The sequence below is a fragment of the Thamnophis sirtalis genome, unplaced genomic scaffold, assembly GCF_051295495.1.
Source record: "Thamnophis sirtalis isolate CommonGarterSnake01/CBP01778 unplaced genomic scaffold, rThaSir2_p1.2 scaffold_3, whole genome shotgun sequence".
NCBI classification, from domain to species: Eukaryota; Metazoa; Chordata; class Lepidosauria; order Squamata; family Natricidae; genus Thamnophis; species Thamnophis sirtalis.
Window position 1 is genome coordinate 82,268,974 of NW_028261383.1, and position 25,444 is coordinate 82,294,417.

At 39.4% G+C, this 25,444-nt stretch overlaps 1 protein-coding gene across 1 annotated transcript in view; it reads left to right on the forward strand.

Moving 5' to 3' along the window:
• The first annotated feature begins 121 nt into the window (after nucleotides 1–121).
• Nucleotides 122–25,444, forward strand: part of SNCB (synuclein beta) — a 46,938-nt gene continuing 21,615 nt past the window's right edge. Inside the window, exons 1-2 of the mRNA XM_014051925.2 lie at nucleotides 122–399; nucleotides 1,335–1,469. Coding sequence (XP_013907400.1) covers nucleotides 1,349–1,469 — 121 coding nt within the window. The 5' untranslated portion in view covers nucleotides 122–399; nucleotides 1,335–1,348. The remainder of the gene's footprint in view (nucleotides 400–1,334; nucleotides 1,470–25,444) is intronic.

Sequence of the window (25,444 nt, forward strand, 5' to 3'; positions counted from 1 at the left end):
GCAGGAAGGTGTATTGCGTTCTTTCAGGTACCCGGGGGCCAAGTCGCTGGACCGTAAGCTAAGTCTTGCTGCTGCATCTGGGCAGGGCCGAGGGGCGGGGAGCCCAGATCTGCGTGCTATGATGAAATCCCCTCGCCGGCGGGTATAGGGAGACGGCGGCTCATTGCAATATTCAGCAGCGGTAGCAACGGAGGCACCGTCTTTCGTCGGCTCGCTCCTCTCCGCCTCCTCTCCTCCGCCTCCTCCCCCAGCCGCTCCATGGCAGAGCTGCCCTGACTCCCCCGCTGCACCGCGCCGCCTGCCCGCCAACAGCCCCGCCCGCCCAACCCGCTCCGGCCCGGAATGATCTGAACCTTCCGACAGACACGCACCCGAGTCCAGCGCAATCGCCGATCGCAGGTGAGTGGCGCCTCGGCACGCTTCCTCCCCCCCCCCCCCCACAAAGATCCTGGGCGTCCGCTCGAACGGGGAAAAGGATGGGGGTGGGGGGAGAACATCAGGTCGGTCATAACGCTGCCCTGAAGGTGAAGCCCTCAGGTCTGCGCAAGGGTTGCAATCTCTCCTCAGGCAAGCGTTTCCTTTGGAAAGGAAAGGAGCAGAATGGAGAAAGGGAGATGGCTCGCATTCGCGGGTATTCTGCCCACCCAAAAAAATCTACGGCCACTCCTTTGACTCTCCCCACCATCACCACCACCACGTCGTCCCTTCCCATTTCCTCCTCTGGTTTCAAGGACGCGAAGTCACCCTCGTTTTCACCCTTCGTCTTCTTCGTGGGTGGAAAAAGCATCCTGGCGCGCGCGCGCGCTCTCTCTCTCTCTCGCTCTCCCCGCGACCGTGAGCGATGCTTTTGAGGAAAACCGGGCTCGAAAGGTGTTGCTTTCCGCCTCCGCGGCTGCAACCCCTGAGTCAGGCGAGGGTAGGCCCGGGCTGGGATGGCAGATCAGGTCGAGGGGGACCAGCTGTTGCAGCAGTAATAACTGTGCCCAGACTTGTTGAATTGGCGGCCGAAGGTTACCCTTCCCTGAGGGACCCAACCTGGACTCCAACGATGGCTATGGAGGCGCCCAGACATCCCCACCCTCCCTTCCGTTCCTCCTTTGGAGACCCAAGAGAGAAGGTCTCCTGCCTGTTCCAGCACACTTAGCTGGCAGGAAGGCACTGCTTGCAACGAGATACTGCTGGAGAATATGAAGGAGGTATTTTTGTGACTACTGTAGTGTGAAGTGTAGTCCGAGCTACTCCCCATCTCGTTAAAACCTGATTCATCCCCACCCCCAATAATCTTATCCTTGCTGGGAGCAGCTGAAGCCATCTTTCCCCCTTGTCTCATGCAGAGCTCAGTGCCGGGATGGATGCGTTTATGAAGGGCTTGTCCAAGGCAAAGGAAGGGGTTGTGGCTGCAGCAGAGAAGACCAAGGAAGGGGTAACAGTGGCAGCCGAGAAGACCAAGGAAGGCATGCTGTATGTTGGTAAGGTTGCTGCAGGCAAAGCTGCAGAGCTGCCCCTTTCACCATGCCCCCCCCCCCCTTGCAGGGAAACAAATCTGCCAAGCAGAGAGAGAGGAAAGATTAAAAGAGAAGGAGGAGGCAGGCAGGCTTCCATTGGTTAGGGTTTTATCATTATTCTAGTTGATTCCTCCAAAGTGACAATGGCTTCCCTTCCTCAATAATTATTTCTGTCTATGCAATGATTCTAGATAAGAAACAAAAGAGAGAGAGAAAATCCAATGATAGGATTCCTTTCTGCGCTTTTCTGTATTCAACCTTTCTGATTGCCTTCAGTATCCAAAAGATTTCATCTTCTAGGGCTCACCTTTACCTATGAGATTATCTTTGATTTTCAAGAAATTATCATGTCTCTTTTCTTCTGTGATAGATCAGATTTCAAATCCAATTAAGAGAACACTGGTTGAATGCACTGGTTTATTTAATTTTGGTTTAGTATGTTGTGTGAACCCAACCATTATAAAAGCCTCTCCACCTTTTACTTCATGATTTGAGACCGCTTCAGTTCTTGAGATGTGATTTCCTTTCTGTACAGATGCAATCTCAACTCATGAGGTGGAGTGTTCTGGAGTCTTTCTGCTACTCCACACATGAGATGGAATGTTTTCATTCTGCCGGGGGTGGGGGGTGGGGAGACCATTGGTATCTCTCAAAGCCTTTTTCCTACCACAAACTCCAAGGGTATAGTCCCTTGGGAAAAAGCAGGGATGTGACAGATTATGAATTTATCTTAATGTTCAATTTCATCCAATTTTATAAATTCATCAGTGAACCATTCTACCAACACATGAATAAATCATGCCTCCACTAATATTACACTCTTTTTTGAAATGATGAAACCCACTCCCAAATTCTTCATTCCAGAGAATCATCTATCAACTTCTCATCATCATTCCATTTTGTCATTCATCATCCTAGTGCTGACTCACAATCTTCCCATACAATTGCTCTTCTTCCTTGTAAAACTGTAAACTCAATATAAATAAAATAAACACTGAATGAGTGCAGTTGTAACTAATTATAATTGTGATGCCATTTTCAAAAAACAAGGCAACAAAAATCTTCAGCAACACCATAAAGTATAGGTAGTTCTCGACTTACAACCATTTATTTGATTCCATTTGCAGTTACAACAGCACTGAACAAAGTGATATGATCATTTTTCACACAATAATTGCAGCATCTTCATGGTCACAGCCCTACATGGGGCAGCCTCTACATGGGGCAGCCCTTGAAGAGCATTCGGAGACTTCAGCTTGTCCAGAATGCAGCCGCGCGAGCGATTGTGGGTGCACCTCGGTACACCCACGTCACATCTATCCTCCGCGAGCTGCACTGGCTGCCTATTGGACTCCGGATGCGCTTCAAGGTGCTAGTCGTTACTTTTAAAGCCCTACATGGTATCGGACCTGGGTACTTGAGAGACCGCCTTCTGCCAATTACCTCCCTACGACCAATTAGATCCCACAGATTAGGCCTCCTCCGGATTCCATCAACTAGCCAGTGTCGACTATCGACCCCCCGGGGGAGGGCCTTCTCTGTGGCTGCTCCGGCCCTCTGGAACGATCTCCCCGTGGAGATTCGGACCCTCACTACCCTTCAGGCTTTCCGCAAAGCCGTCAAGACCTGGCTGTTCCGGCAGGCCTGGGGCTGATGAGTTCCCAGCCCCACTCGAATTTTTTGTGGCTGTTGATGAATTTTTAAATCTGTTTTTTGTATTTTGTTTGTCTTGTTTGTTTGCTTTGTATTGTCCCCCCTCCCTATTTTGGTTTGTTAGCCGCCCTGAGTCCCCTTGGGAATAGGGCGGCATACAAGTTTAATAAACAGTAAACAAAATTTGGACATTTGGCAACTGGTACGTATTTATGACAGTTGCAGTGTCCTAGGGTCATGTGATCACCTTTTGTGAATTCTGACAAGCAAAGTCAATGGCAAAGGCAGAGTCAGTCAACAATAGTGTTAACTAACTTAACATCTTCAGTGATTCACTTAACAACTGTGGCAAGAAGGGTCATAAATTGGGGCAAAACTCGTTTAACAATTGTCTTGCTTATCGATGGACATTTTGGGTTGTTGTGACTGTAAGTCAAGGACTACCTGAACCAGAGGTGGGTTCCTACCAGTTCGCACCAGTTCGGTAGAACCGGTTCGTCAAATCTACCGAACTGGTTAGAAGATGTTCCACCAGTGGACCCGGAAAGCAGGCCACACCTACAGAAGAGGTTCCAAATTTTTTTGAAACCCACCACACACAGACACACACACACACAGACACAGACTCACACACAGACAGACTCACACACAGACAGACTCATACGGAGAGAGAGAAAGGGAAAGAAAGGAAGAAAGGAAGAAATAAAAAAAGAAAAAAGAAAGAAAAAGTGAGAGAGAGATGAAAGAAAAAAAGGAAAAAGGGACAGAAAGACAAAAGGAAGGAAAGAGAGAGAGAGAGAGAGAGAGAGAGAGAGAGAGAGGGAGAGGGAGAGAGAGAAAACACATGGCCGGCAAGCCACTCCCACCAGGTCACATAGCTGGCAAGCCATTCCCACAAAGGAGGCTACATCCAGAGTAGGTTCGAAAATTTTTTGAAACCCACCACTGACCTGAACCAAGATCAAAGAGAAGGGATTTGAAATAGTAATTTATAACAGATATTTCTTAGATATATTTACAGAAAAAAATAATGAAAGAGAGGGAGATGTGAATGAACCTAATGCTGTAAATCAACTCTTAGGGGAAAAAACAATTGTGATAAACAAGAAAGAAAAAGCAATACGATGTAGACCCTACTATCTGTTAGCCTGGACACATTCCATTCAACTCTTTTCTTAATTTATCTTCCTCAGCCAGTCTGAGCCTTAAGTTGATCAGCTCTCAATCCAAACATCAAAGGCAGACAATAAAGTTGATTTGAGCTATATATGAATCCAGGTCTCTTCCCCCAGAATCTCTACATTTTGCCAAAGCAAATCATAAAAAAAATCTCCAACTGTGATCTGCCATCATGGGGATTGCTAGGCACAATTTAAGAGAAATGCTGGTTAAACTGCAGAACTATAGACTAGCAATGGCTTTTAGTCTTTGAAACTGTATAATATCTCTTGAATTGCAAGCACCAAACCTTAAATACGAACTGTTTGAGAATGATAATCAAATTGGGACACTTATTCTAGAGAAGATCTATCTATGAGTTTACTATGATTTGATGGTACATAATCAGCTGTACCACCAAATTACACACACAGAGAGAGAACAAATATCTTGTATATTATTTACACATACAATAAAAATGAGAATACCTAATGGTGTTGTCCTGTAATCTTTTTCCATCCTGGTGGTCTATAAATAAATTAGACTACAATTCCCATATTTCCTGCCAACAAGGCTTCCAGATCTTGTGATTGGAGAATTTGTGATTGTAGTTATCTTGAAACTAGGTCTGTATGAACCTTATTTTTTTTTCTTTAGCTAAGCCATCATTCTTTTGCTTTGTCCACAAAACATGCTTTCTGGGAATTAACTAAGCATGTTGTGAAACTAATTCTGTGGCTTTACATGATCTACTGAATTAACCAACTGGGATGAATTCCAGCAATATGCTTGGGTGAAAAACGGGGGGTATTTGGGGGTTCAGTGTGCTAGGCATACATAGCAGTTCCCTGTATCTTGCCCAATTTATCTTCCTCATATCTTCTTGAGTGTGATCTCAAGACTGGATTGCTGTAATGTGCTCTACATGGGGCTGTCCCTGAAGAGTGTTCGAAGACTTCAGCTAGTCCAGAATGCAGCCGCGTGAGCGATTGTGGGTGCACCTAGGTACACCCATGTTACACCTATCCTCCGCGAGCTGCACTGGCTTCCCATTGGTCTCCGGACATGCTTCAAGGTGCTAGTCGTTACTTTTAAAGCCCTACATGGTATCGGACCTGGCTACCTGAGAGACCGCCTCCTGCCAATTACCTCCCAGAGACCTATTAGATCGCACAGACTAGGCCTCCTCCGGATTCCATCTGCTGGCCAATGTCGGCTGGCGACCCCCCGGGGGAAGGCCTTCTCTGTAGCTGCTCCGGCCCTGTGGAACAATCTCCCCGTTGAGATCCAGACCCTCACTACCCTTCCGGCCTTCCGCAAAGCGACCAAGACCTGGCTGTTCCGGCAGTCCTGGGGCTGTTGAATTATCCAGCCCCATCCTAAGTTATGAATGTTGTTGAATTTTTAATTGTTGTTTTTTATTTTATTTTTTATATCCCCCCCCCTTCCCTTCTTATTTGTAAGCCGCCCTGAGTCTTCCGAGAGTGGGTGGCATACAAGCTAATTAAATAAATAAATAATAAATAAATAAATAAATTTTCAATCTGTGGGATTTTTATAAATTCCTGTTCTACTATAGAAAAGATACATTAATCTGCACCCTGTATTTAAAAAGGGTTAAGGATAAAGGAGACACCAAAAATTGATTAGAAATATCATGGTGTGTCTTGTTGAGAAGAGCCACACACAAGGAACATTTCTTAGCAACAGGCTAAGCCCCATTTAATGCTATTCCAACTTAGCTTCATCTTCACTAGCAAATATCAGGCAATACAATTAAGCAAGCAACCATATTTGCAGATTTGCACCCTTTTTTATCCATATTCTGGCTGTTTTATATGACTTGCTCATCAACACTCACTAGGTTTTAGTTTTCATAGTCTCAGTCAAACAGGAGGATCTGTTGTCCTGAATAGTGCTGGAAGGAGAGACCACCAAAAAGCCCAAACCAAGCACTGGCTGTGAAGTCCAAAAGGCACCTTGAAAGAATGCAGTGCCCACCCATTTCTGTACAGTTGCCAAGACAACTAACTGGATATGTCTGGATAAAGTAACCAGATCTTGGCTTCCTGGGAGGAGCCTACTGGTGAAGGCAGCAAAAAATCAGCTGCCTCCGAATTCCTGGCTACGTACCTGTTTAGAGGATCTTCCATCTGACGTCTTATCAGGTTTTCTTATCCTTCAGGCAAGAGGGAAAGAAGAAACTGTTTTGCTGGCAAATGCTCTTCGATTTTTGCAGCTTTTGTGCTTGCAAGGAAAGGGGGGCGAGCCCAAGGCAGAACGGCTGTCCGTGCTGGGAATTTCAAACTGCCTTGTGCAGGACAAAGTAGGTCTCTCCCACTCTGCTCTAAGTTTTGTTTGATTTAATCTTATCACGAGCTGAATCCGTTTACTGCGAGGACAATAATTGCTTATCAATATTTTAGTTTCTTCTCTTTTTCTCCTCCGAAAAATTATTTACTCAGAGGCTTTTAAAATGGCGCCGAGCAGGCTGGTTTCTCCGGTAATAACGAACACTTTTTGCTAATCCTCAAAAGACTTCAAAAGAATTCAAAACAAAAGAGATAGCTTATCAAATGTTTTGGTTTCACAATAGAAGAATTTTACTCCTTCATTAACTTTGTTATTTGGAAGTTAAATGGTGATGAATCTGTTGAACGGTCTTGTTACAATGTTTACTCACTGAAAGTTTTGCCAAGCCTAAAACTTCAAAATAAAAGCCTCTTTACTTAAAGCTGCATATTTAGGCGATACAGCTTTATTAACTGCAGGCAGATAAATTTTGAAATGGCCTCAAAACCAAATATTAACTTGAAGTCTTCACCCTCTACTTCCAGGGGTACACCCTCAGTGCCTGGCACAAAGCTGCAGCCTCCGCTTCCTACGCCCCCTGCTGGGGATGTATTAACGAAAGAATTTTTTCTGAGTAATCTAAACGAGGCTCTTAATGCACAGACAATTAAAATGGAAGATAAATTTAGAGATAATAGAGAGGAGAGAAAAGAGGAAATAAAAGAAATGAAAGAAGAAATTAAAAGTGAAATTAAAAGTGAAATAAAAGGACTTAAACAGGAGTTGTATGAGAAATTTGAGGCTAAGGTTGATAAAATTAGAGACGACATGCTGAGTCTTGTAACTGTATTAACAGAACATATTTCTGGAGTGGAAGATACTCTAGAGGTTCTTAATGATGCCAATGCTAACTTGACATTGAAAACAGAGGTGGTGGAACAAAAAGTGGAAAATGCTGAAAAAGAAATTATTATGATACAGTACCGACAAATGGAGCTTGCATTAAGAGTAAGGGGGCTGCGTGAGGAGAAACAGGAGAACCTGAAACAGATCCTATCGGAAGCTTTTGACCGCCTGATGGGAAGACCAGGGACCAACCAAGGCTGGCAAATTGACAAAGCTTACCGCGTTAACTCCTGGCTGGCAAAGCAGAAGCAGCTTCCTCGAGACATCGTTATATATTTTACTACAAGAGAGTTCAGAAATATGGTACTGCAAGCGTCTTATAACACTAAGCTTCAAATTGGCGGTCAAGACCTGGCTGTTTTGAAAGAGATACCACCTCAAATGTTAAGAGCCAGAAGAGACTACGCTTTTTTGGTCAAAGAACTCAGAAACCGTCAGATACAGTATAGATGGGATGCACCATTCGGCATCATATTTACATTTGATAAGCAAAGGTACCGCCTCAACTCTGTATGGAAAGCCCGAGATTTTTATTATAATATATTGAAGGCTGGACACCCTGCACCATATGGACCTAGAGAAAGACCACAAGAAGGACAGGATAGACAGCAAACTACACAACCACCAGACAAGATGGAGCACCTCTCTTCTCTAGAAGTGCAAGGTGCTATGGAACCAAGACCTAGCCGCATGACTACTAGACGTATGGAGAAACAAGCTAAGAAGCAACAGTATCAACAATTATCGGCCATCGATCAAGGAACTACAACAACAAATCTGGAAGCAGTGGGAGGAGCTAAACCTAAGGTTAAACAGGCCGTGCAGGAAGCTCTAAAAATGCTTCAACCAACCAAAGATGACAACTAAGATTTTAACATGGAATGTCAACGGACTGAACTCTCCACAGAAGAGGAAGAAAATATTTCATTATCTTAAACAGTTTAAGAACGATGTAATTTGTTTGCAAGAAACTCATATCAAGTCAACTGATCAAAAATATCTGATCAACTCAAAACTTGGTCAACATTTTGCAGCTTCTGCTATGGAAAAGAAGAATGGTATAGTTGTATACTTAAGAAAAGATATGAAAGCTGAATTAATAGAAGCAGATCCCTTCGGAAGATATATTGCTTTAGACTTGATCTTAGAAGGGAAAAAGACATTACTTTTGGGAATTTATGCACCCAATCAACAGCAAGATAGATTCTATAGAAATCTTCATGCTAAATTAGTACAGTGGGACTATAGTTCCTGTATACTATTGGGTGACTGGAATGGAGTGATAGACACTAAGAGAGATAAGAAGATTTCCCGCCTAAATACCAAGATGCGAGCAAAGTTACCCAAATCCTTCTTTGACATTATGGATGATTTTGAATTGAGAGATATCTGGCGAGAAAGAAATGCAGAGGAATATGACTTCACTTTCTTCTCGGACAGGCATCAATCCCTTTCAAGGATTGATTTTATTCTAACTACTAATGATTTGCTTTCTAGGGTCAAGAAAACAAAGATTGCAGCTAGAGTCCTTTCGGACCATAACCCAGTTTGGATGGAGTTGGGAAGGGTAGTGCAGGCAAGAAGGTTTTGGAGACTGAATGAAAATTTATTTAGATATGAAAACTATATTAATGATTGTAAAAAATTACTATCTGAATATTTTGTTTTGAATATGAATAAGGGTACATCTATGGAATTTGTATGGGATGCAAGCAAAGCGTATATGAGAGGAGTTTTGATGAATATAAATAAAACACATAGAAATAAGCAAGGGTTAAAACGAACAGAACTGGAAGAGGAAATTAAGAGAAAAGAGCTGGAGTTAACAAGGAAACCAGACGATACAAAGGTTAAGGAAACTATTAACATATTAAAATCTCAATTTGACATGTTGATCTCTGACCAGGTAGCTACTAATTTACTATATGCAAAACACAATACTTTTTGTAATGCAAACAAACCTGGCAGATGGTTAGCTTATCAGATTAGGAAAAAAAGGAAAACTCGAAATATATCTAAAATGATTTACAGAGGGAAGGAGGTGTTCCAACAGGAAGAGATTCAAAAGGCTTTCTGGGAATTTTTTACAGAACTGTATAAAGGGGATAAAATTAATGGTTTAGACATAGACAAATATTTAGACAAGGAGAAAATACCTTCAGTTAGAGAAGAACACAGGCAAAAATTGAATCAACCAATAACCTCGGGGGAAATCCTGCAGGTAATTAAGCAATTAAAGCCAGGGAAAGCACCAGGTACAGATGGCTTGACAGCGGTTTACTATAAAAACTTACAGTTAGAAATGGTAGAACCTCTTAGAGAATTATTTAATATGATTCAAACGGAAGGTAAAGTCCCTCCATCTTGGAAGACAGCGTTTATATCTTTGATACCCAAAGAAGATCAAGATACTACTCAACCCAAAAATTATAGACCCATTTCATTACTGAATGTAGATTATAAAATTTTTACTAAAATATTAGCAAATAGGTTAATGTTGGTCATTCAACAATTGATACATACGGACCAAACAGGTTTTATACAAGGGAGACAGATGAAAAGTAATGTCAGATTAATTATTAATGCATTAGAATATTTGGGAAAGAACAACCAGATCCCTGCTGCGTTTATATTTTTGGATGCTGAGAAGGCCTTTGATCGAGTTAACTGGCAATTTCTGTTGAAGATATTGCAAAAAATGCAGATAGGAGATAATTTTTTACAGTCAATTAAAGCAATATACCAACAGCAAACAGCACAAATCATAGTCAATGGAAGTTTAACAGACTCTATTCAAATTGGAAAAGGTACAAGACAGGGTTGTCCTTTGTCCCCATTATTGTTTATTATAACTTTGGAAGTATTGTTGAATAAAATACGGGGCTTGGATGGTTTAAAAGGGATCAAGATTAGGCAGCAAGAATATAGAGTCCGCGCTTTTGCGGATGATTTGGTCATAATATTGGAACAACCGCAGGAATCCAGTAGGGTTTTAATGAATACGATTAATCAATATGGTCAAGTGTCTGGCTTTAAAATAAACTTAGGAAAAACCAAAACATTAGCTATAAATATGAATATTAAACAAAAGGAAGAATTAGGAGTGATGCTAGGATGTGAGGTAGTTAAAAAAGTCAAATATCTTGGAGTTAACATTTTAACTTCAAATGGGAAGTTATATAAGCATAATTATGAACCACTTTGGCATAGCATACAGACAGAGATGAAAAAATGGGAGAAATTGCACTTATCTTTGCTGGGCAGGATAGCGGCAGTGAAAATGAACATTTTACCAAAATTTTTATTTCTTTTCCAAATGTTACCTATACTTAAAAAAGATGCGAACCTTTTAGAATGGCAGAAGGGTATCAACAAATTTGTGTGGGCAGGAAAGAAGCCGAGGGTAAAGATGAAAATAATGCAAGATGTACGTGAGAGAGGAGGACTGAAACTACCTAATTTAAAACTATATTATGATGCAGTGGTATTATCTGTAATTAGTGATTGGATTCATTTAACCAATGATAGAATATTGAACATTGAGGGACACGATCTGGTATTTGGTTGGCACGCTTACCTGTTATTCAACAAAAAATTGGATAAGAACTTTAAAAGTCATATTTTAAGAAATGCTTTATTGCGGGTTTGGAAGAAATACCAATATAAATTAAATGACAAGATACCCATGTGGGCAATTCCTAGACATGCAATTGAAAATATGAATACAGCACAAAAACAGGACAGATTTACTTACAGACAGCTTCTTACCTCGGAAAGGGGGGTATTACAATTAAAATCTTTAGAGGTATTAAAAGAGGAGAAGGTAATTCAAACATGGTTCCAGTATGGGCAATTACAGGCTAGGTGGAAAATAGATCAAAAAATTGGTTTTATTCAAGTTGAGGATAATCTGTTTAAACAAATAAGAGATCAAAGCTTAATGCATATAAAGAGGATATATAATGTATTAATACAGATGGATTCGGAAACAGAATTAGTTAAAGATTGTATGATAAAATGGGCTCAAAATATTGAGGAACCAATAATGTTGGATACATGGGAAAGAATCTGGGTAAGAAATGTGAAATTTACACAAGCTCAAAATCTGAGAGAAAATTTTTACAAGATGTTCTATAGATGGCATTTAGATCCTAAAAAGTTGGCTTCTATGTATCCGAATGTACAGCCTAAATGTTGGAGATGTGGTTCTCTCGATGCTACATATTATCATATATGGTGGACCTGCCAAAAGGTTAAAGCATTTTGGATAAAAATATGGTGGGTCATGCAAAATGTTTTTAAAAGAAGGATAAAGTTTAGTCCTCAGTTATTTTTACTAGGTATATGTACTGACTTTACAGTGGTAGAGACCAATTTGACTCTGCACCTGATAACTGCAGCAAGACTGTTGGTGGCGCAATATTGGAAGAAGGAAGACTTGCCTACAATTCAAGAATGGACATTGAAAGTAACAAACTTAGCTGAAATGGCTAAAATATCGGCATATCTCAAAGATCATTCAAATGAGAGATATAAACGAGACTGGAAAAAATGGATTGACTATATACAAAATAAATACGGGACTAAGAAATTCCAGTTAGCCTATGCTTAAGATCAGAAATGATTTAAATTGTTTAAAGTTAGTTCAGTAAGAAGAAGCTAAGGTCAATCTAGAATGTTATTAATTTCTTTATTTCTTTTTTCTCAATAGATTTTAGACTGTGTTAGCTAAAATTCTATACCGTGTACGGGTTCTGGGAAGTCGGGGGGGGGGAAGGAGGAGGGGAGGTGGGGGGGTGGAGGGAGGGAGGGGTATACACACAAAAAAAAATTGTACTTCAATGTTTTAATGATTGACAAATGATGACATATTTGTGTTTTTTTTTTTAAAGAAAAATAAAGAAATTATTCACAGATAAAGTAACCAGATCTTGAGCTCTGATCAAAGTAAATTTGACTTCTATTTTATTTTATTTTTTTAAAAAAAATAAGTTACATCCATATTGGACCATGAGTCATGACAAGTGGCCTCTTCTTGCTGCCCATGTTTCATTTCTTTACATATCCATGTGTAATGAAAATGAAAAATTGAAATAGAAGAAAGAGAGGTCTGAAGAGAGGATTAATTTTAGAATGAGCCTCCCTTCAGGATTCACACAACACGATGAACCAACCAGTCCATCTTGACTTTTGTCTATGGAAATCTGTCAAGATACACAGTCTTGAGTTTCCTTCTCATGCTTTCTGGTTTCTTAGGTTATGTTCATATTTTGCTAATGGTTTCCACATATCTTCTTCAGAGTCATCTCTGTGGCCCATCTGACCTCAAAAGAAGTGGGGGAAAAAACAAAACAAAGGGCCAAATTGCACCTTAGTTTAGTCTGTCTTATGAATGTAGTATAGCAACAATTCCATATTTGTCCTGCCTCCTGGCTCTTTCTCATTCTTCATCTTATTCTCCCTACTGGAAGAACCAGAGATTAAGTACTTCCCATTTCCCCGTAAGAGTTTCTCTTCTGCTGTGCCTTTGCACTTGTGACTTTAAGCATAAAGTGGTTTTTTAAAAACATCTTAGCTTGCATTATTTTGGACCCAACTATTGGAGTTTTTAAAGCCTAACTCGGTTTACACATGCCACCACATTTTTAAAGCCTAACTGGGTTTACACATGCCACCACATATGCAATGTTTGCATATGTGGTGGCATGTGTAGCTCTATGGGCTTTGGTTCATTCCTTCCTCCAACCCATTTCTGAGGAGATGCCAACAAAGTGTATCCAGACAGTACCTATTCTATTTCTTTCTTTTCTGGGTGACAGGGTGCTATATTGATTGGAGCTTGGGTTTTTTTTTTTTGTTGTTGTTTATTGTTTGCATTTGTGCTCTATACCACTGAATTAGGGAGCCTTATAAGTCAGACAGACAGACAGATAGATAGATAGATAGATAGATAGATAGATAGATAGATAGATAGATAGATAGATAGATAGAGTTCCTCACTCAAGGCAAAACAGGAAAACAACATTACTGTGGTTTTTGTATTTCCTGCCGGACATTGATAATGCCTGGTACCAAATCTAAGTGATCAGATAATCTTAGCATAAGGTAAACCAAAAGTTATTGTCATACAAAAATTAAAAAATAGAAAATAAACCACATATCCCTGTTCTGGAATAATTACTTCTTGTTTCTTTCTCTCCCCCCCCCCCCTTGGACTTGTTAACAATGCCTTAAAAAAAGATCTAATTGCTATTGCCTTTTTGCCCTCACCCACCTCTGCCATCCCTTAACATTCTTTTTACTTTTTAGCAAGTAAAGACATCAGGCTAGAAGTCAGGAGACCGGGAGTTCTAGTCCCTCCTGAGGCACAAAGCCATATGGGTGACCTTGAGCTAGTCACTTTCAGCCCTAGGAAGGAGGCATTGGCAAAGCACTTTGAAAACCTTGCCAATAAAATTGCAGGGACTTGTCCAGGGCAGTCTGAGAATTGGATACGATTTAATGGAAGAAAAAAAAAATAGCCACTTAGGCTCATCCAACACTCATGTTAAAACAAACTATGGCTTGTGAATCCAGCCAAAGAAAACTGCTAAAGATTTTAGAATGCCATATTTTCATTTTTAAAGTTACAGTCCAAATAAGAACAAAATGGAGATTCATTGACTAGAAAAATGATCCAATTAAGATGAATGTGTGTAGTTGGAAAGTCACATAATAATAAATTCATTTTTGTATTCTTGATAAAATTGCTATACTTTCCACTCCACCTTACCCGTTTTAAAAGGAAATTAGAATATTCAGATTATTCATGGATTGGATAATTGATACTGTAATTCAACATATGTTGCAGCCAATTTATTTATCTGCTGTTTTGTGAAAGAAGAAATATTTCTTCTAAAAAAAAGATTAGATATTGATGTCTTTCTTCAAGTCTTTTAAATAGTATTTATAAAGGAACTGAGAAGTCCTAGCTTCTTTAGCGGGTTATGGAAAGTAATTATCTAGTAGAATGATATAGCAACTCATGACTTGCTAATTTTTTGGACAACAGATCCTACAGTATTCTGATACAGGACATCATACTTACAGGACTTGATCCAAAACATTTCTCTTCTACCATTCCCAGTTCCATTTACAAGCAGCAGAGAATTGCAGAGACCATGTGGAGTTCCAAGAGGAAGAGAGGAAATGATCAGACTGATGGAACTTTCCTCCCAATATGGCTAAGGCAAGGGATGGTAGAGAGAAATAAGGTTAGCAGGGGAGAGGCAGAAAAATGTTTCTGTCTTTGCATGCAGAAGCTGTTTTCACATGTGGAATGGGATTCACCTGTATAGACTCAACTGTGGAAAATATATTTTGTATCTGGGTGACTGCAGGGCATTGGTTTAAGGATTTCATATTCATGTAAGTAGATTGATGAGATGCTGGACTGTGCCACTTACATCTGTAAATGTGATTATGCCACTTGCAACTGTAAATATTTTTTTTAGAATGCCCCTCTTTATAGAATAAACAAATGTCCCTTCATGTAATAATTTAGCATTCATTTTTCTTTAAATGCTACCTTTCTATACTCAAGGAACTTATATCGGTATTCCCATCAAGTCATTGTTCTGTTTCTTTTCAGCTATAGGTGAGCCTAAGCCTTTCTTAGGTATTTGTCCCAGAAGGAACTATTGCTATAATCTTGTGACCATTTATACAGATAGTTCTTAACTTACAACTCATTTAGTAACCATTCCATCTTACAACTGAAAAAGGTATTTATGGGCAGAATTTGCACTTACCACTTTTGCAATATCCACATTGTTATATGATTAAAATTCAGACACTTGGCAATTGGCATGATGGTTGCAGTGTTCCCGGGTCACATAATCACTATTTGTGACTTTCCCAGCAGACTTCCAAGAAGCAAAATCAACAGGGAAAGTCAGATTCACTTAATAACCAAGCAATTCATTTAACAACTGCAGCAAAAAAATGTGAAATCAGGCGCAACTCAATTGACAATCACCTCACTTACTGATGGAAGTTGTGATCTCAGTTGTGGTTGTATGTTTAGGATTAGCTATAGGAATAATTCCCATTGAATACAGTGGGGCTTCTAATTACAGATGCATAAGATCAGGCTGCCTCTGTTGTGCAATTAGTATTTTCTCCATCACCCTTTGGAGGTCTTCTATGACAGTGGTGTGTGGTTAGAGTGGAATGGGACAATTTGCTACTGCAGGCTTGCCAGGAGACAACTCGCTGCCGGATAACTGAACAATTCAATTTAATTATTTAAAATAATGTAAAAAATATTTTCATTTTTGTCATTCACATTTCATTTTGCATTTTTTCTTTAATGATTCTTTTCTACAATTGCATTGATGTTAGTGTAACTCTTGTCCCACTGCGAGTTGGCCATGGTGAGTTGGCCATGGGAAGTTGATCATGGTAAGTTGGCCACAGCAAGTTGGCTGTGGTGAGTTGGCTGTAGTGAATTGCCCTAGACCTTGGCTAGAGAGCAAAGGTATGCTTGCTCTCTGCTTTTTCTAATGCCTTGTACTATTTGAACATTCCTCACTGTAGGTGTTCTTTCTACAGTACAGGAAAGCTGTATAAGAGAATGCCGGGTTCTGAGTTGCACGTGGAGATAATATACTGCAGATGTTTGTCCTCCAGCACGTGGCATAGTGAGACATGGAAAATGGGTTAAAGGGTGGAATTAAGTTGTTTAAAGACTCTGATTAACAAGAGACTCTTTTGTTGGTTTACAGCAGAAAATCTATCCTGCTTGCCAGTAATTAATTATTGTAATTAACTTCTGCATGCAAGCAGAATAGTAGAGACAAAACATTTTGCCACACCTTTATTTTGCTGACTGTATGAAGAAAAGGTTGCTTAAATAGACTTGGGGTTTAATTAATCCATGTAGACTGTGAAAGTGTGCTTGACTGGATGGCTAACAAACATGGTGAGTCCAAGATTTAACCGGGAGGCTGGTGGATGCCATGAAAAATAGGGAAACAAAAACTGCACTCTATTGCTTTTGAGGACAGTTTCCCATTGCTTAGATCTGCTTTACATTTTTTTCCTGGATGTTTGACCTTGCAATTGGCTGCATCAACATGTTTCTTGGAACATGTCCAGCAGAGCCAGCAATCCACAATGCTGGAAGTCTTGGGCCGTTTTCATTAATTATCACTATGGCTGTTTTGTAGTTTTGGCATATTTTATTGGCAAGAATCTTTATATCTTTTTCCAGATCACTAATTAAAGAAAAACACTGAAGGCCACTGGGCCTGCAACGTATCACTCTGGGATTTTAATATAAGTACTTCTGCTTTCTGCATGCTTAATAACTGTACTGTAGTTTATTGATCATGATAGTGCTATTTCCTTAACTGGAATGCTCCAAGAAAGCAAGTGGGATCTCTTAAAGCACTCAGTTATAATAATTACATTACCCTTCTGAACTTATCTGTGAGTTCAAAGAACAGCTGGCAGATGAACAGGTAGGGAAGCATCAGTATTAGGAGATGAGATGTCTAACAAATTTCTCCTGTTGTGCCAAGTAGACAGAACAGAAAAACAAAACACAGAGGTTTTTCTGTACTGAATAGTCAGATAATTTTCGCAATCGCACATAGCTCTGCTATGGAGAACAGGGACAAACACGATGGAATAGCAGCTTGTTCCTGCTGTAATCTCAAACAAAAGGATATGGGAATGGATTTCTATTGGCTTAGTCTGCTAAATAGTTCACCAGCTTTGTTTTGAGAGCTCCATCATAGGATATAGATAACAGTCTTGACCTCATTAGACCTTCATATCTCTACCATTTATTTAAAAAAGTTTAAATTAATAGAATGGGGAAGCTGACATTCTATGCAGTAAAGTACTAATCCCTTGGATCACCTTGATTTCTAGGGATGTTTATTGGTTTTCTTAGAAAATAAGAAGTAATGGGCATCTGCAGTCTTACACCTAGTTTAGATGTGTGCCATATAACAACAACAAGCAACAAACACTGAGCCGCGGTTCCCCAGTGGTTAGAGTGCAGCACTGCAGGCTGCTTTTGCTGATCACCGACTGCCAGCAGTTTGGCAGATCGAATCTCACCAGTAGTTTGGCAGATCGAATCTCACTCAATATTAACTCAGCCTTCCATCCTTCCAAGGTGGGTAAAATGAGGACCTAGATTGTTGTTTGAGAGCAATATGCTGACTCTATGAACCGTTTAGAGAGGGCTGTAAAGCACCGTGAAGCAATATAGAAGTGCTATTGCTAACAACAAAAATCCAAAAGCATGAACACGGTGTGTCCTACAATAGCAGGAGCTAGGGAGTGGAAGGCAGTATTCATTATGTAGATAGGCCAGCAAACCCTGGTGCTGCTGTAGTCCCATTTTCCTCACATTTCCAAAAAGCTGGGGGAGCCAAGCTCTGCAGTATTTGGCAATTCCACTGAAACCCTGTGGTTGTGCTATTCTGAGCCAATTGGAGGATTTATGGATATTTGATTTGTATGTTGCCTTTCTTCTCTGGGAATAAGGGATCCTTAATGCTTTCTGAGCTTGGTAGTTTTTATGTACAGGTGAAACTCAAAAAATTAGAATATCTTGCAAAAGTTCATTTATTTCAGTAATGCAACTTAAAAGGTGAAACTAATATATGAGATAGACTCATTACATGCAAAACAAGATAGTTCAAGCCGTGATTTGTCATAATTGTGATGATTATGGCTTACAGCTCATGAAAACCCCAAATCCACAATCTCAGAAAATTAGAGTATTGTGAAAAGGTGAAATATTCTAGGCTCAAAGTGTCCCACTCTAATCAGCTAATTAAGCCATAACACCTGCAAAGGGTTCCTGAGCCTTTAAATGGTCTCTCAGTCTGGTTCAGTAGGAATCACAATCATGGGAAAGATTGCTGACCTGACAGTTGTGCAGAAAACCATCATTGACACCCTCCATAAGGAAGGAAAGCCTCAAAAGGTTAATTGCAAAAGAAGTTGGATGTTCCCAAAGCACTGTATCAAAGCACATTAATAGAAAGTTATGTGAAGGGAAAAGTGTGGAAGAAAAAAGTGCACAAGCAGCAGGGATGACCACAGTCTGGAGAGGATTGTCAGGAAAAGGCCATTCAAAAGTGTTGGGGACACTTGGAAACTTTGTAAACATTTTCTACTTTTTAAAGTGAAAGTATCAGTTTTTCTTCTTCTATTTCTTTTTTTACCTATGGATTAAATCTTGTTCTTTATTTCTACAATACTGGTTGGGATGGATTTTTTCTTTCTATTTTGTTTCATTTAAGAATTTTGTTTCTTCTAAGCCTGAAACATAGATATAAAGATATAAAAGGAATTTAAAGAGGGTAGTAACCTCAGAGGGAAAAGAAGTTACACTGCCACTTGGAGGTTGAAGGTTGAGTCCTGGAAACATTCCTTTTTATTTTTTCTCTTTGATCATTTTGACCTTGCACTTCAAAGGCTTCAGCTTGTTTATAGAAGGGATAAGGAGAAGAGCATGGGTTGTTTACACAGGTGCTCTTTGGATGCTTTTTGGTAGCTGGAAAGAAGTGAAAACAAAACCTTGTTTTTAAACTAGAGTGTCAGTGTTTACTAACTGGAAGGATGGCACGACACTAAAAAGAAACTATAACATTACAACAGATTATGTTTGAAATTCAAAAATTATTAGAAACAACAGAGAGAGTTAAGAAGAGATTGGAAGATATTGAAAATATAAGTTGTAATGTGGTACAACCTGATGGAAAAATGGAAGATATCCAGCAAATGGAAAAAGTGGAGGTTAGAGTTCTAAAAACCCAAGGGAAAAATGAACAAAGAGGCAAGATAATTGTGGATATTGACAGTGAACTGGGTGTGGTTGGAGATGGAAAGAGTGGAACACGGAAAGGGAAGATAGATCGAAAGGCGCTCTACTCCAGATTTCAAGGTATAGAAGAAGAAAAAAGAGAAGAATTGATGGACTTAAGGAGAGAAACTTTGACAAATGCACTACTGATAACCAAAGATAAGCTGACTAAAGAAACTGATGGAGGATCTCGAGATTTTATAAGATATGTAACAAGCAACAAGTTGTGAAGAGAAGTCCACACAAATTTGATTAAGGAAATAACCAGAAGACTAATTCCATAAATGGCAAAAGAAATAGGACTACTATTACTGCAAAGACACTGGTTGAGATATGAAAACTAATAAAAAAACACTAGTTAAACTTAGTTAAAATTAGAGCATTATGCTAAAAATGAAGTGATAATGGATAAAGTTAGATAAATAATTGATAATGATAACAATGTATACATATGTATTGGTTTGATAAGAGGAAATTTGGTATAAATTTTAAATGGTGAAAAAAGGGGGGAAAGTAAGATAAACTTAGTCAAACTATTGTTAAATAAATGACTTATAATGATAATAATGTAATATTTGTATCAACATGATAAAAGGGAAATTGGATATAAATTGTAAACAGTGATTAAGAAAAGAAGCGCAAAAAATTTGTTATCAAACATAATTAATCTTTATTTTGAATGTGTTATAAAGATATAATGTTGTTGGATGATATTGAAAATAGATAATGGAATGCCATTATGTGGTTTTGTTTTAAACTTTGGAATATTTGTTATAAAGGGACGTTAAAACAACTATAGTCATATGAAGGATGAGGTATGATGATAGTAATATATATAAATATATCTGATGTAAAATATATAACTTGATATGAATCATAGGTGATGACAGTGGAAGGGATGCACGAAAGTTCTTTGTAACCAACTGATAATTTGTAATGGAAGATATTTTTATGATGTTTGTTGTGTCTTGTTTGTTTGTGTTTATTCAAAAATTAAAAAAAAATTTAAAAAAGTGTTGGCGACTTTCACAAGGAGTGGACTGAGGCTGGAGTCAGTGCATCAAGAGCCACCACACACAGACAGATTCTGAACATGGGCTTCAAATGTCGTATTCCTCTTGTCAAGCCGTTCCTGAACAACAATGTCAGAAGCGTCTTACCTGGGCTAAAGAAAAATAGATCTGGTCTGTTGCTCAGTGGTCCAAAGTCCTCTTTTCTGATGAGAACAACTTTTGCATCTCATTTGGAAACCAAGGACCCAGAGTATGGAGGAAGAATGGAGAGGCACACACTGCAAGATGCTTGAAGTCCAGTGTGAAGTTTCCACAGTCTGTGTTGATTTGGGGAGCCATGTCATCTGCTGGTGTTGATCTACTGTGCTTCATTAAGTCCAGGATCAACGCGGCCATCTACCAGGAGATTTTGGAGCACTTCATGCTTCCTTCCGCAGATGAGCTTTATGAGGATGCTGACTTCATTTTCCAGCAGGATGTGGCACCTGCCCACACTGCCAAAAACACCAAAACCTGGTTCAATGACTGTGGGATTACTGTGCTTGATTGGCCAGCAAACCCGCCTGACCTGAACCCCATAGAGAATCTATGGGGCATTGCCAAGAGAAAGATGAGAGACATGAGACCGAACAACGCAGAAGAGCTGAAGGCCACTATTGAAGCATCCTGGTCTTCCATAACATCTCAGCAGTGCCACAGGCTGATAGCTTCCATGCCACGCCACTCTGAGGCAGTAATTGCTGCAAAAGGGGCCCAAACCAAGTAATGAGTACATATGCATGCTTATACTTTTCAGAGGTCCGATATTATTCTATGTACAATCTTTGTTTTATTGATTGCATGTAATATTCTAATTTTCTGAGATTGTGGATTTGGAGTTTTCATGAGCTGTAAGCCATAATCACAATTATGACAAATCACAGCTTGAACTATTTTGCTTTGCATGTAATGAGTCTATCTCATATACTGTATTAGTTTCACCTTTTAAGTTGCATTACTGAAATAAATGAACTTTTGCACGATATTCTAATTTTTCGAGTTTCACCTGGAGATATTTCATTATCCAAACTAGGCAATGTCATCAGTATAACCAGGGACTGGGGTTTCCTTATTAGCACTGATGATGTTACCTAGTTTGGGTAATGAAACATCTGCAAGAAAACAACCAAGCTCAGAGAGCACCAAGAACCGCTCATTTCAACCCTGAGCTACAAATATTCTTCTTTATCTGTCCCTGGGAATACTTAAGGCAACTAGCATAATTGGGGGGGGGACGACGAATAAAATATCCATAGTTTAAATATAATTTATCATATTCACAGACCCATTAGATCTCACAGGGTTGGCCTCCTCCGGGTTCCATCTACCAGCCAATGCCATCTGGCTATTACCCGGGGGAGGGCCTTCTCTGTGGCAGCTCCGGCCCTCTGGAATGAACTCCCCGCAGGGATTCGGACCCTCACCTCTCTCCAGGCCTTCCGAAAAGCCATCAAAACCTGGCTTTGCCAGCAGGCCTGGGGGTGATGAGTTCCCTCCCCTCTCGACATGTATGGTTGTGCGACTGTTGCCTATTTTTATTATTTGTATTTCATTTTTATGTTCCCCTTTTCCCCCGTTTGAATTGTTCGCCGCCCTGAGTCCTCCCGGAGAAGGGCGGCATACAAATAATAAAATTCTATTCTATTCTATTCTATTCAATCATTTATCAATTAGAATGCCTGTTTATAGTTGTTTTTTTTAATGATGAGATAGTGGGGTTTAGCTGCAAGTCTGACTGAGTGATTTTCCTAACCTGGTAAACCTACAGGAGGAAACCCTCTCTCCATGTCAAAAATACATGTCTCTGACAATGGGGATCTCTTCAGAAGAACCTCTCCCACAGATCTTAATATCCAAACAGATTCATAATTAAAAAGATGATTCTTCAGTCAACGGCTAAGACATGTAGGGCTTTAAAGCTTAAATTGTGCTGGCCAGCAACTGGCAAACAATGCAAATTGTTTAGTGCCTGCATTATTCCCCATGCCTTGCACTGTATTCTTAGCAGCTTAGCTGCTGCGTTGAGCATCAGTTGCAATTACTGGATACCTTTAAGGTTATACATAAGTTGACTTCAAAGTCAGCTGAAGTTAAAGGAGTAGCCCAAGGCTGTAAATGTGTATTCTTTCCAGAAGAATGTAACCTTATCCAGATCAGGTGCAATGTCATTCTCCAATCTGTTTCTTATAAATTAATGGCACCCCTTTGGATCTTGCTTTGGATTTATCTCAGATTGTTTGTGCTCATTGAACATTTATCAAACTTAGCCAATGATCAAGCATAGTAAGCAACAACCGCTGAGTGTTACCAACATACTAATAATGACCATTGCATTCCAAAACAAAACCTCTGGCCAAGAGGTTTTGTTGGGCTCCCATAGAGACAAGGCTGAAGACCATTAGAAACTATATCTATATTGTATTCCAAGAAACAAAACGGGCTATATAAGATAGTTGCCAATTTTTGAGCAAAAAAGAAACCGTTCAGAATTTGTACCAAGCCAGGCTTGAAAATCTCCATATTCTCTTACAGTAGATCCCCTCTCTAGCCCTCACAGTGTCCATTGATGATTGACGCTTGCTTATATATTCTGCATCCTCACTTTCCTCTTTGGCAAATCCATTATTAGGGTGGGATATTTTTAGCCTGAGAGATTTCATCCAAGCCGGGTTGTGGGAACCCTCTAAGTCTGGGTTTGGGAATAATTGTCCTAGCATCATGTGTTTTAACTGATATATTATTTTATACCTGGGTAGAAGTTACAAGGAACATTTTAAACACTGGATACTATTACTTTCCCCACTGATTATGGATATGTTAAATTGTAACTTAACCATCCCTTGGCCTGCTTAGCCAAAAATAGGTTGGCTGGGGGTGGTAGGAATTGTAGTTTATCACACAGTGTAAAGTGTTCGAGAATGTTTTCTTATTCAGTTCCTACTTCTGGGATTTCAAACAGAGGCTGGATAGTTACCTATCAGGCACAGTGTAGTCGTGAATCCTGCAGTTGCAGGTGGTTGGACTTGATGATCTCTTAGGTCACTTACAACTCTGTGATTCTATAATTTCATCTAGCAGTGCCTATACAATTTTAATATCTTTATAACCACAAATGTTAGGCAGTTGAATTCCGTGGTCCATGTATCAGCAGGCTTTTAAATTTCTCATTAAGTGCTTATTGAGGAATAACTTATATTTTATTTAAACATGTCTTTGCAGACTGAGGGAGAGCTTATAATGAATAGGATCAAAGCTGGCATGTACAGAGAATGTAATGTCTTTCTTTGTGAGAAAAGTTCTTTTTCTGAATCAGGTATTTGTTGTATACTTCAAAGTTCATATTTCATACTGTAGTTCCCAAGAAAGCATCTTCAATTTATACCTTTATACCATGGGGATGGAATTGCCAATTATATTGGAAGACAGGCCCCTTTGAATGTAGGCGAGTTACATCTTTACTCAGAGGTTGCCTGGATGTGGAGCAACTTAGCAAAGTTAGCCCTGTGCTAACATGTTCAGAGGTGAAGGTCCAAAGAGGACCACTTTTCTTCTTTCCAGAATCAAGTGTCAGAACGCTATGGCACTTTATTCTGAGCATAGCATTTTGCTCAGCTATGCAACAGGAAAAATATCTACTGATCTTGAGGAGTAAAATCTGCATAAATGAGACAGGCCCCAGGAGAATCTCTTTGGAATGGAGGTTGTTTACCTGATCCCAGCTCACCTCTTTTGGCACGCAGAGAAGGTGTGTGAATTCCATGCCTATTGCTTGGCCTCTGAGCACTTGCATGTTTGTTCTGTGCCAAAAATAGTTTCTGCTTCTCCAGGGGATCACTGGCAAGTTTCCAAAGCAAAAAGAAAAGAAAGCTTCCAAAACACATTTTTTCACTAATTATATCATTGAATGGAAGCACTGCTAGTAGATAAAATCTCTAGAATCTAATCTCCCCCTCCCTTTAAAACAAGAGATGGAAAAAACTGCTTAAGTCAGTGATACTTTGGAGCATCCCTGCATCCAGGCTTTCCCCCATAGGGTGTGTTGAGTGAATTCATAGTTGTTTAGTCTGCCAAAAATATGGCTTCCTGGAATGGTTTTGATCATCACAGACTATGCATGTAATTAACACCCCTATCCTTTTGGTGTTAACTGAATTTTCAAGGGCCAATTGGAAAGCTGTGCTGCCAGCAAAATAAAAATGACTTCATAAAACTGGCACACATTTCTTGTAGTCCATGTAAATTCAAGGGAGCTTGGCAAGAGGGAAAGAACTATGGGTGATTTTGTGTATATCACAGTTTGCTGCCACATGCTGCAAGAAAACTGATGGAGGAGAGCTTCAATTTTTGGATGGCTCACTGACCAGTGAAATATGATCATATTGGAAGAAAACATCAACTGCTTTGAAGAAGGCTAGTGGAAACCCACAGCAGCTCAAGATATTTTGCTGTCTGTTGAAAGTCAGTATTGATTTTCAACAGGCAGCATTATGCCGTTTATTATGCTGTTGAGATAGCAGTGCCTATCTTTATTCCTTTTTTAAAATAATAATTTTGTTAAAGATTGCAAATACAATGGTAGAAACCAATGCAAACTGAAAAAGAAAAAATAAAAGGTATAGTAAAGAAAAGAAAATTAGAGAAATAGAAATAGAAAAAAAAGAAATATATAAATGACTTCTGACCTGTATCACAAATATAATCAATTTTAGTAACTTATCACCTGTTAAAATACAACAAACATTTTTTTCTTCCCATCCCATCTTTTATTTGTATCCATAAAACCTAGTCATTTCTGTCCTGTTGTCCATTGGGGGAGTTATAGAGAAAACAACATATTATTTGCTTGATCAAATAAATCAACTTTATATTCCTTCCTTTTACTTCTAATAATCTTGATTTAGACATTATTTAGTTCAAATAATATCCTAGAAGTTGAGTTCTTTTCATTATTTGTTGGTCTTTTCTAAAAATTCAAAACTTTAACAAGCTTCTTTTGTAAAACCAATATA